Source organism: Brachyhypopomus gauderio, unplaced genomic scaffold (genome assembly GCF_052324685.1).
Source record: "Brachyhypopomus gauderio isolate BG-103 unplaced genomic scaffold, BGAUD_0.2 sc69, whole genome shotgun sequence".
Lineage (NCBI taxonomy): Eukaryota > Metazoa > Chordata > Actinopteri > Gymnotiformes > Hypopomidae > Brachyhypopomus > Brachyhypopomus gauderio.
The window spans coordinates 1,607,832-1,619,007 of record NW_027506890.1 but is presented as its reverse complement, the minus strand read 5'-3'; the positions used below and the strand labels follow the sequence as shown (position 1 = coordinate 1,619,007).

Here is an 11,176-nt window from a genome sequence, read left to right as displayed (position 1 = left end):
AGTAGTGGTACGGAACAACATAAAAAAATATTTCACACGTGAGTTTTCTCAACACAGTTTGAGAAATTTATGAGGCATAAAATTATATAGATTGTGCTAGCTTGATCAAAATGAAGTAAAAAAGGAACCCCCCACCTACCTACATTTCACAGTCTGAATGCTGAAAATCATACATTCCCAACCCACAGCCACACACGGAATGGGACAGAAAGAGTTTAGCATTTATTTGTTTGCTCGTGCTTTTGATCAAACACAACCCAGAACATAGTGGTCACCACCGTGTTACTGTACATTTATACAAAAGGCAGCAGCCACAGTCGGCTTCTCATTTAGGTTCCAATTCAAATGCAGTAGGGTAAAAAAGTGCGTTGGTTAAGACCTGGGTCCTGTACACAATAGTGTTCAAACAAAAAAAAGCCATGATTACAAAGCGATAACGGCACGGTTCTTAAAAGCGAAATCATCCGCTCGGTTAAAAAACCCTATAAAAAGACACGATAAAAACCACATTCAGTATGAAATAAAAGTTGTTAATACTTACAGTTTGGTAATAAAAACTAACTAGGTATATACACATGTATACATATATCTATATGCATACATACCATTTTTAATATATGCATGAATCACATTCACAAATACACGCACTGAAGGATGCACGTTGTGGATCGCGTGGACGCCTATTAGGAAGAGATTAAGAGGCCCTCTGCCTGTTCTTCACGCGAGATCATGAGCTGAAGGTGAGCAGAGGGATGTGTAAGGTTATAAAGCATTGCTGGAGGGCTGAGTGCATCGCAGGTGATTTTCCCACAGGTCCACTTTGGTTTGCCTGTGTCCGGACGCCCTCTGCTGGTCCAGTGCAGTACTGCGGCCGGCTCCTTGGATCCACAGCACAGGCTGAGGTGGACTGCCACTTGGGTTGTCGTGTTGGGGATTGTTGCTGTGGCTACTGCGGTCCGGCCCTGCTTCTAGTCTGGTTTGATCATGTTCAATGCAGCATGGCAATGTATTCACAGAACCGACGGTGGTAGGGTGCGTCAGGCAATACATCAGGGAATGGGAGAACACACTCGATGAAGGACGCAGACATCACAGAAATGCGGCGGTAAGGATTTAGAAGTGAACAGGCCTAGTTGTTGCATCCTAGCAAGGCCCTTCAAGGAAGGGCAGGTTTGGATCATGCGTGTTAAGGTGAGCAGAATGGCATGGCGCGGGCAAAATGTTCCCATGACGATCCAAGAATGGAGTGCAACAAGGTGCAATGTTAGTGCCAGGCAACGGTTCCAGAATGAAAGCGTTAGTTCCTATTGGCTCTTTGGGCTTCCTACTAGCATGCGCTACGATCCTACTCCCTCTAGCCCATGTCCCCCTGTACCACACCCATCCCACAAGCTTACGCTGCAATGGAAAGATGTTAATGGTGATGAGAGCCAACATGCATACATGCAACCTGCCCCCCAAAACTCCCCCTTCTCTCTCTCTTTCTCTCTCTCACCGTCTCTGAAGTCCCTTGCACTACCTAACAGACCCAGAGCAGCATGTCCCCTCCACCAACACCACAGAGCCCCACTTATCCACTCAGGTACCTGTAGCCACAGAAAGAGAGAGAGCACCATCACACACACACACACCAATGCCAGAAAAGACCAAGGAATTACCCAGTGACAAGGGTGCAAAAACATTCTGTAGATCTTCTGTCTTGTCATAGTGATTTGAAGATCAGCGATTTTGAACATATATATATACCCAACATGCTGGCTTTAGAAATGCACCTCTGAGACAAAGACAACAGCGCCTGCACAAGTTTCAATTATAAGATCCCTCAAGTACATACAAGTTGTAAAGGGCACCAAAAAAAGCCTCCCACATAATGGTTTGACCCTCTGAACTCAAACGGTGACCCTATTAAAACGTGTCATGTAGCACAGATACAAAGAGGAGTCCCGTAGCAGTAGCAAAATCAGCAATTGCAGAACATATGAATACAATATACACATAGAAAAATCAGCTGTGCTGACAAGACGTCATTACAAAATGGGAAAAATAATCACCGTTCTGGAAAGAACTGTTGAGTAAAACTAAAACAAAGAAATGCAATTCATGACATCAACTTTGCTTAAAACTATGATGCAGTAACAACATGCAAAAAAACTCAAATGTGACATACATGAAAATAAAGGTGATAAATTATAAAGTTGTAAAAAGAAAGCATCCTGCCACTTAGGCAAATGTCATATCTTGGTAGGAAAACCACATCACAGTCAAAGTACATGAAAGAAGTGAAAATAAGGGTGTGTGTCTCTTGTCCATGGGCTCACACAGTGAACAAAGGACGATTGGGCCACGCTGCTGTGTAGAGTCAATCGGACATGCAGGTGTTCCCCTTCATGATGTCATACGCGGGCAGCCATGTCATGGGTGTTGTGGGTGATGTCAAATGTAGGTGACCGCACCTTTGCTGTGTTTCTCCATGGTGATCTCCACGTAAGACGTGGGCACGTAGCCCTCCTCGCCGCTCTGCTTGCGCACGCGTGTCCAACCGTCTCCCTTGTCCTCCTCTATAACGTACAGCACCTCGTCCTCCTTCATGACCAACGTGCCCTCGTTGGAGCCTGTGAAGACACATTTGCTCAAAGTCATCACGCGGAGGTAGAGAGACACGGGGCGTACAGAAAAAGAAACACACAAACACGCTCATGAGGGTGCCAACGCGTGGAGGTGCGGTTAGCGTTTCATAAGGGCAGGGTGAAGGATGGACGCGAGGACGGTAACAAGCTCAACCAGCTCTCGTTCGTTAGGAACAGCTGCGTACCGTCAAAGGAGTAGAGGGCTTTGCAGTGGCCAACGGCAGGAAGAGGGTCGTCATCTTCAAACTCGTCGTCAAACTCGTGGGGGTCAGGCTGGGGGGGGGACCTGTGCTCCTGACTGGGATCGTCCGTGTAGCTGCCCTCAGGACTACAACACCAACACAATTACTGGTTTTTGGTTTGCTTTTGTTTTTTTACACAAAATGTATGCTGGTCACTCACTGAGAGACTTCCATTTTTTGGCCAAATCAAGCACTTGCTCTCAGATTTTGTTTTTAATACATGACAACGTGGGGCTACAAATCTTAAAAACACTGAGCCATGTAAATGAGTGAAGTTCAGATTTCTTTGGCAGTAGTGAAGGTGCTTTGTTTGGTAGTCACCAGTCTGCCTGTGAGACTGAGGTTTACATGCGTACCTCTCTCGGCCATGAGGTGCATGGTGGTTCACGTCACCGCTGGGCCTTCGGTCGCCACGAGAACTCTGTTTCCCCTCCACCTCCGTCAGCCATGACTTTGGGACGGGGCACGGTACAGACAGACAGAAGGAATTAGCCCATCACACAAGTCACATGCACTGTGTAGAATTCTCCACCAGGTGTCACTATCACACAGCGCTGCGAGTTAGCGCAGCTCAGCTCGGCTCTCCGGCAGTGCCTTTTGGGGACGCATTTCCTTATATGACCATCACCATGGGGCACTTCACCTCATTTTTGTGGATCTCTGAGCGTAGCTTTTCCATGTTGCATATGGTCTCTGAGATCTTGGGCTGAAGACTGCTTGGATCACCCATTTGTGGGTTTTTTTCATAAACATCCTTCATTTTGTTTAATGCGTCTCTGCAAGACAGACATGAGTACAAGCCGATGACGCTGACCACGAGATTAATCTCACAAACACATCACTTACTGTTATCTGCAATGGAATGCATAGTAATAACGCAAAAGTGTAAAACAGACAACAATATTTCACGGAACTGAAGTTCTACCTCTGGTCCATTTCTTTCTGCAGTTCTCTGCTGAGCTCGTCGATCCTTTGTTGTAGTTTCTTGCGTCTCTGTTCTGGTGGAAGGTGGCTGAGATCCTCCAGATTTGGGGCCTGGAAAGACAGAGCTTAGTGCTTAGCTGCTAACGTGTTGGGACTTGTATCCAAACACCTGCATGCAGCTACGCTCTCTGAGCGCTACCAAAAGAAAACAGAACGTGAGAGAGGTGTCCTTCCCAGAGTTCCATGGGTTTTTGTTTTTTACCGTTTTAAGCAGAGGACAAAACTACATGCTCTTTGTGGACTCGTATCTTTGAGGTAAGATTATCAAGGATTAGCAAAGATCTTTAAACTGAAATACAGTATCTCACCATTTCATTTATATATGCATGTATTCTCATCCAAAAGAAATGAAGGCAGATGTCATTAGAGAAGGAGAACAGGCCATGTTCACTTTCATTACATCCTCGGTCTTTGGGAGGGACAGGGACCCTACAACTCTACAATCTACTGATGTCCACAGGCAGAGCTACGTCTACTGCACTTCACACCATAGCAGCGCCCAACTCACCGGCTTCACCGACCACTGAGTGGTTGTGGTTAGACCACGCCATTCATGAAAACACACACACACACACACACACACACACACACAGAAAAACAGCAACACAAAGTAGCTCGTCAGCGTTGGTCAATACTGCGGCTCCAAGGAGGGTTACGGGCGGAGATTAACAGCGCCGCGTGGTGCCGAAGCAGCAGGCTTGGGGAGAGGTAACCAAGCACAGCTGCCGTGCTCTAAACGTCCCCATGGGTAAGATGGGGTTAACGCAGCCAGGACAACAGGGTTAGGTTAGTGCAGTGATGCTAGTCCACTCACACCGGCACATTCTACAGACCTCTGCTGCTTCATCAGGCTGGTGAAGGAACACCATTCACTTTAAGCAGCAGGCCTCAGGTGGAGATCCTTTGGAAGATAACGTAAGCAAAAGGGCTGAGCAGTGCAGCGTGAAGACGTTTTCGTCGTTAGCTATTATCCCGACTGCCTGTGAAAAAGCTCAACAGCTGTATTTGTGCGAGGAGGATACGGTTAAGAGAATTGGACTTACATGTGACTCAGGGCTACGGATAACGAACCTTTACTGCTCTGCTGCCCCAACACACACACACACACACACACACACACACACACACACACACCTGCTGCCCTTGATTTTAACCCTGCACAAAATCAGTACCCTCTTCAGAGATGTGAGCTGGTGTCAGCTGCCTCAGGCAAGAACTGATGGAAGATGAGCACTCTAAGAAGTGGGATATGTGGACCTCAGACATGCTAATCTTGGTCAGAAAGAAGTCTTTCGGTATTGGATAGTCAAAGTCACCGCAAGCCCACACACACACCCCACACACGGCTCTTACCCCTCTCTTCACACCCCGGAAAGACGGGATCTTGGACTTTACCGTTCTCATTTCATTCAGACAATGAGCTATCCGCTCAACTTGAAAGTGGGCAGAGGCAAAACTAGGGAGGGGTGGAGGAGGAATGGGTGGGGGTAACTGGGGCAACAAAACACCAAAATAAACAAATAAACAAAAACATACAAACCACTATGTTTAACCGGCAGCAGTCTAGCTAAATGCTTCATGAAAGGTAGCAAATGTCACATAGTGCGGACCATAGTATCAATACAGAAATACATCAGTGAAGATATGATCGCGAACATAATTAGTTACATAATCATATATATAACACTAAAAATCATGTTGAATGAAAATACGACACATTATGAAGAATGTAAACTGGTTGGTAGCATGACAGCATGAGGTTCGACACCATTAATAGAAGTTTACTTATTAACTACACGTTAAAGCTTTTTACAACACTGGCAGATCAAAGTCTTTACTGTCTTGTAAGATACGACTTATGGAACAACATGTCTCAAGGCAGGTGACATCATTTGTATTCCACTGAATTCATAATTCAGCATAATACAGTTGGCAGAAAATGCGTAAATTATTACTGTACAGCAGAGCAATTTTTGAGTTTGTATGCAATTAGGGAACATGGTTTTAGCATGTGTGCAAGATTTTGTGCCGGTATAAAACTTGGTGGTGTGTGTAATGTGCAGGTACCTTGGGCTTTTTCCCGAAGAGCCAAAGTTTGTTCTTGGCCTTTGCGATTGAGTGTTTAGGGTCGGGTTTGCCCGTGTCGTTCTTGGGGGTTCCGATGGTGCCATCCGATCCCGTGCGCTGGATATTCTGGCTGAAATCCTCAAAGGGGAAGTCGCCCGGGGGCTCGAAGCCAGACTTAAATGACTCTACCACAATCGCAGAGTCCTGTAGGAGGAGAAAATCAGGACAATATTGGCGGCTGAGAACCGAAAGCCCTAAAGACGCCTTATATAGGTCCGAGCTAGCCCCGACACGGGTCCGAGCCCATGAGTGTGTTCGCACCCTGCGCTGGTCCACGTTCTTGGCAGCGGTCACCATGCCCTCCAGGCACTTGGAGATGATGGGGATAACCTTCCTCTCCACCTCCGCAAAGCTCCGGTACGTCTCCCCCAGCTTGACCGTCCGACGCTCGTCCATGTCCTGGAGGTTCTACACAAAAGCAAACAAGCGAGCGCAGACTATAAATCTACACAAAAGCACGGCGTCTTTGGTCTACGGCACTGTCGGCAACGCTGCGACACGGTGCTGCACAAGCCGGGGCAGGTGGACTTTCTGCATCATCTTAGACCTGAATGCAGGTACAACCCAAAAAGCCAGAGAGCGGCGGAGTGAAGGTTCACCTTGAAGATCTGTGGGATGGCCGCGTTGAAGTGCTTCCACTGCTCACCATTGAAGTTCTGCAGCTGGGCGGCGTACTCGTTCTTACTCTCGTCGGCCGTGTGCGTCCTCAGATACAGCTGGGACTTGGCCTAATACCACAGAGACAAGGACCTTTCGCTCAATGGTGGACCAAACAGCCTTCTCCATTAGAGCTGAACCAAAGTGGATCACAAGACTGAAAACTAAAATGGAAAACTGAAATATGTTTTTGGCAGCAAGATATATAAAATGTTACAGGGGAAAAAAATGATCCATTCTAATGCGTGGTGTGATCAGCGTTATGTCCTTTGGGATGACCGACACAGCCAGCAGTGTGCCCCACCTTCTCCACCTCGGACTTTGTGGCATTGATGTCGTTGTCCAACTTCTCAAAGACGATCTGGCACTTCTCAGCTTCTCTGCACTCGCGTTCAAACTTCTTCTTGCTCTGCCATAATCGCACAGGAAGAGAATCAGAATCTTGCCAAACAGCTCTGGAAACCTCCGGCAACATACCCCCCCAAAACAATCGGAAGGGGGGGGGGGATAAAGACCGGCCTCCAGAGTGCGTCAGGACATCTGTGTTTAATTCTGTGACAGTGCAACACTGAGGAATACCTAAGGCATTACAGAATGGACACTGTCAATGTGAGATTCAGCTGTGGCTGGCCAGCACTAGCATTAACCGTTAAGCTGTAAAAACAACCCTGCTTCAATATCTACAACACACACAGACTGCTTTGCTGTGTACAGTGTGTGTATGTAGGTAGTGGACATTAATTTATGCGAACACCCTTCCCACCATTCCCTTCGGTCTCTCTCTCTCTCTCTCTCTAATATCTGGATGATGGGGGGAGACCACGTCGCAGCTGGATGAGACTTTGCCGATGGGACACCCCATACAAACATCCACTCATACACTGCAGCCAAGACACACAATCTAACAGCCACTTACATTGTCCATTTGTTTCCAGCACTGATCCAGATACTGCTGGGCCTTCCTCCCCTCCTGTAGGTGCTGTGGAGCCCAACACACACATGCTTTAAACACGGCTGAAGAAGACAGGCCTCAGGTCTGCTGAACGGACACGCTGTGCGATGCAGGTGCTCACGTGTTTCCTCTCTGCCTTCAGGTCCAGCGAGTATCTCATTAGCTCACCGTACACCCTGTGGCCCATCTCCTCGGCAACGACCTCACGCTGACCCGCATAGTCATTCAACTCGTTGAGTATGGAGTAGAATGACAGGCATGACGTAAACCTGTGAAACGGGGGCGGGAGGGGGGGAAGACACACACTGTCAGTCGTCACCTTGAACATATTGTCGGAATAATAGACATTGCAGAGAAGTACTGAAAGCACTACTGAGAGAACTACTGAGAAATGCTGACCTTTCCATCAACACAATGAGTATTCATACATAATAGCTTCAGAATCAGTCTAGTGTCAATCACCCTACAATGGAAGTGTTGGGCGCCTTTAGGTACTGAGCATACACGTTTATGTACAGAGAGAGGGGTAGAGAGAGACAAACAGGCAGGGACAGTTTATTGCAATATGTGTTGGGAGGACTAAAGACTGTTTGTATTGACTGATTGCCAGACAGACAAGGCTGACCTACTCACTTTATTAAAAACCTTCCCCCATACACCCACCCACAGACATCCCACCCCCCCTACACACACACACACGCCGTTTCATGCAGGTAAGTGGAAATTCTGACCATCATGTAGTGTGACTGCGATGAGCAGCATTTCATTAAAAGCAAGTGTCAGCTCTCCTATGCCCCACCCCATTTAGACCCCTCCCACTTCAGCTGAAGACTACATGACATGTGCTGGGTCTGGGAGGCCTCTGTCCATCCATGTATGTTTCGGCCATGTTGGATTTGTTTTGAAAATAGAAACTGGGAAATGAGTTTTGAAAGAGGCAAAAATGCATTTCTTAAACGAATATCAAGAAATGAAATCAGATAATAGTGCATTAGCCATTTTTCTATTTTATACTTCAAAACAGAAACTAAATAATGGCGGTTTCCCTTTTCCAAAACAAAATTTGAATAGGGTTTGCTTCTCTCTTCCCGATTCTCAAATCAGATGGCCAACTTGTACACGCCCCCTGCTGCTACTATTTCACTGTACTGTATCCATATCACTACTGTAGCTAGATTGGATTGATCGGTTTTATGGTGGGCTGCAATGGAACAGCAGAAACGTGTCAAAACTTATTTATGGGGCTCAACTTTGTGTTGACAGTGTTCTTAAACTCACCTGGGCTCCTCGTCTTTGGAACGCTTGGGGCAGTATTTCTTAACCAGATTCCTGTTAAAACAAAGCGCACACGGTCAATGACCCATGACAAGAACTGCTTCAAACATCACATTTCTGACCACGAAACGCTTTTTTATACCATGTGCAAGAGCTCAGTCTGTGTAATGTATCATATCAGAGAGATAAAGTAGGGCAAAAAACAGGAGACACCCACGTTCATTTCCCTTCCCTTTGCCCCAGACCTTCTTCAAAACACGGAGAGAGAGAGAGAGAGAGAGAGAGAGAGAGAGAGAGAGAGAGAGAGAGAGAGAGAGAGAGAGAGAGAGAGAGAGAGAGCTGATGAATGAGAGCTTGTATTAGAAGCAGCGTTGCCACGTTGAGGCTCATTCAGCTCCTGGGGGGACGTGATGGGGGTTGGAGGGGGCGGGGCTAAGTGAGGATCTCCTCCCCCACCCAGATGCCCACCACACTGGGCTAGCAATGCTTACCGCTTCCCTAGGTGTGGTTTCTGCAATTCACCTCATAAAAGCAGTTCAGACTGAACGCTTCTCTCTACCAAAGTGACATAGGACACCGACACAGCTGCTCAGTGTGCTACATGGCTATGGACCTGTGCAGAATCAGTTCATGACCATGCTATGACAATATATAGCTATATTATGTTGTGTTTTGATACAGAGACAGTATCCTACCATGATTCTGAAGAATAAAACATGCGTGGGCAAAATAAATTATGAATGTATATCTAGCAAGAGCACATTGTGATAATTTTTTTTTTACCGTGATAGGTTCTAACTAAGTCCAAATACCACAGAATAATTATTACTCATTCGCATGCGCTTAATCACAGTATTTCTTCTGAGGTTGCACATGCCCCTAGTCAAATAAGGCACCGAGCTGCCTGATATGATGCCGCTGTCAGTCAGAGCGGCCTGTGTTTTGGCCTAGCGTGTGTTAGGTGTGCTAGTCAAGAAAGGTCCTTGAAACCTTTGCTGTCAGGTACACCGAACGCATGTTGCCACAGTACAACTATCACAGATACTCAGCGTTGAAGGAGGGGCTACACTGCTGTATCCTGGCAACAGTGGAATGCCCAGAGGGAGTGCAGCGAGGGCCTGGCTTCCTTTAAGAGGAGAAAGAGGGAGGGGAGGAGGGGGACAGGGAGACAGCGGGACAAGCCACAGCTGCAGTGTCCTCATGTCTCATGTGTCTAAATCTCTTTTTTGATATTTCATCAGAATCATCACTTACTTCGTCCAAGGGAAGACACTCCGTAGGGTGTCGGTGATTTGAGACATCTAACACCGGGGTTTCACAGCATCAGAGCCATCAAGATCATCAATATTATGGATCTACACAGCACAGCTTCAGGCAGTGTGCTGCGGCTACACCAGACGTAGAAATGACCCTACATGCTCAGATGTGTTATTATGCAGCTTTTATTTCTCATAGTTACTATAGAAATTTGTTGAGCGAGACTTCGTAAATGCATGTTTTTTTTTTTTTAACATTTCACTTTTTAAATTTCATTTTTCATGTTTTTTATTGTCATTTTTTTGTGTGCGCCAGACTTATCTGTAGAGGAGAAGCAAACGTGCGACCACATGTGACCCAGTGACCTGAAGCGGCTGACTTGCCACTTTAAATCAGAGCCTTTGATTGGCTGTACTGCTGATTCACCAACACATCTTAAGAACACATCTCTGAAGATGAACTACAGCAACCCCAGAACATTTCAGGAGAGAGAGAGAGATCTGTGTGCTAATAAATAAAGTACATACTGACTTCCTCAGAGGCCATTGGCCATGATGAAAATTTAGATTATAATGAAAACTACAGTTTCAAGTTCCTGATTTCCCCAATATAAGAAACCTTCTGTTGACAACCATCTGACATCAATATAAATTTGACACACATTTACAATAATACATATTTAATGAAGGTATTTTCTGCATATTGATCAACTGATTCGACTTTCGATGCAGCTGAGTGAATTAAAAGGTCTGGAGTAAATGGTTTTCTGCCCAGCAGGATTTATTCAAACATGAGATAACCCTGTGTGTGTGTGTGTGTGTGTGTGTGTGTGTGTGTGTGTGTGTGTTTCTCTGTGTGTCAGCCAGCATGGTCATTCTGGTCGATGATTAGGTAACTCACCGCAGCTGTTTTGCATAGGTCTGCTCGATTTCTAGCCGCTCCTTCACAAACTTTGCATAGCGCTCCAGGAAGTCGATGCCCCATTGTGTGTGTTTGTCGAGGTTCTCGAACTGGTCCTGCAGGAGGAAGTGAGGGAACACAGGAGGGCATTGAGG

General features: G+C 46.4%; 1 protein-coding gene across 3 annotated transcripts in view; it reads right to left on the bottom strand.

The window, feature by feature from the left end:
* Window positions 1–200: 200 nt before the first annotated feature.
* fnbp1l (formin binding protein 1-like) overlaps window positions 201–11,176 on the bottom strand; it is a 29,494-nt gene continuing 18,518 nt past the window's right edge. Inside the window, exons 2-16 of one of the 3 annotated variants that reach the window (XM_076989661.1) lie at window positions 11,022–11,137; window positions 8,868–8,918; window positions 7,711–7,858; window positions 7,554–7,616; window positions 6,942–7,046; window positions 6,580–6,708; window positions 6,242–6,388; window positions 5,921–6,124; window positions 5,207–5,344; window positions 3,795–3,904; window positions 3,513–3,645; window positions 3,226–3,320; window positions 2,813–2,955; window positions 2,454–2,612; window positions 201–1,586 (exon numbers count right to left, since the gene is read on the bottom strand). In XM_076989661.1, the coding sequence (XP_076845776.1) occupies window positions 1,579–1,586; window positions 2,454–2,612; window positions 2,813–2,955; window positions 3,226–3,320; window positions 3,513–3,645; window positions 3,795–3,904; window positions 5,207–5,344; window positions 5,921–6,124; window positions 6,242–6,388; window positions 6,580–6,708; window positions 6,942–7,046; window positions 7,554–7,616; window positions 7,711–7,858; window positions 8,868–8,918; window positions 11,022–11,137 (1,749 nt within the window). In that variant the 3' untranslated portion in view covers window positions 201–1,578. Of the gene's footprint in view, window positions 2,613–2,812; window positions 2,956–3,225; window positions 3,321–3,512; window positions 3,646–3,794; window positions 3,905–5,206; window positions 5,345–5,920; window positions 6,125–6,241; window positions 6,389–6,579; window positions 6,709–6,941; window positions 7,047–7,553; window positions 7,617–7,710; window positions 7,859–8,867; window positions 8,919–11,021; window positions 11,138–11,176 lie in introns of all 3 variants that reach the window. The other 2 variants (XM_076989660.1, XM_076989662.1) reach the window with 2 other exon arrangements.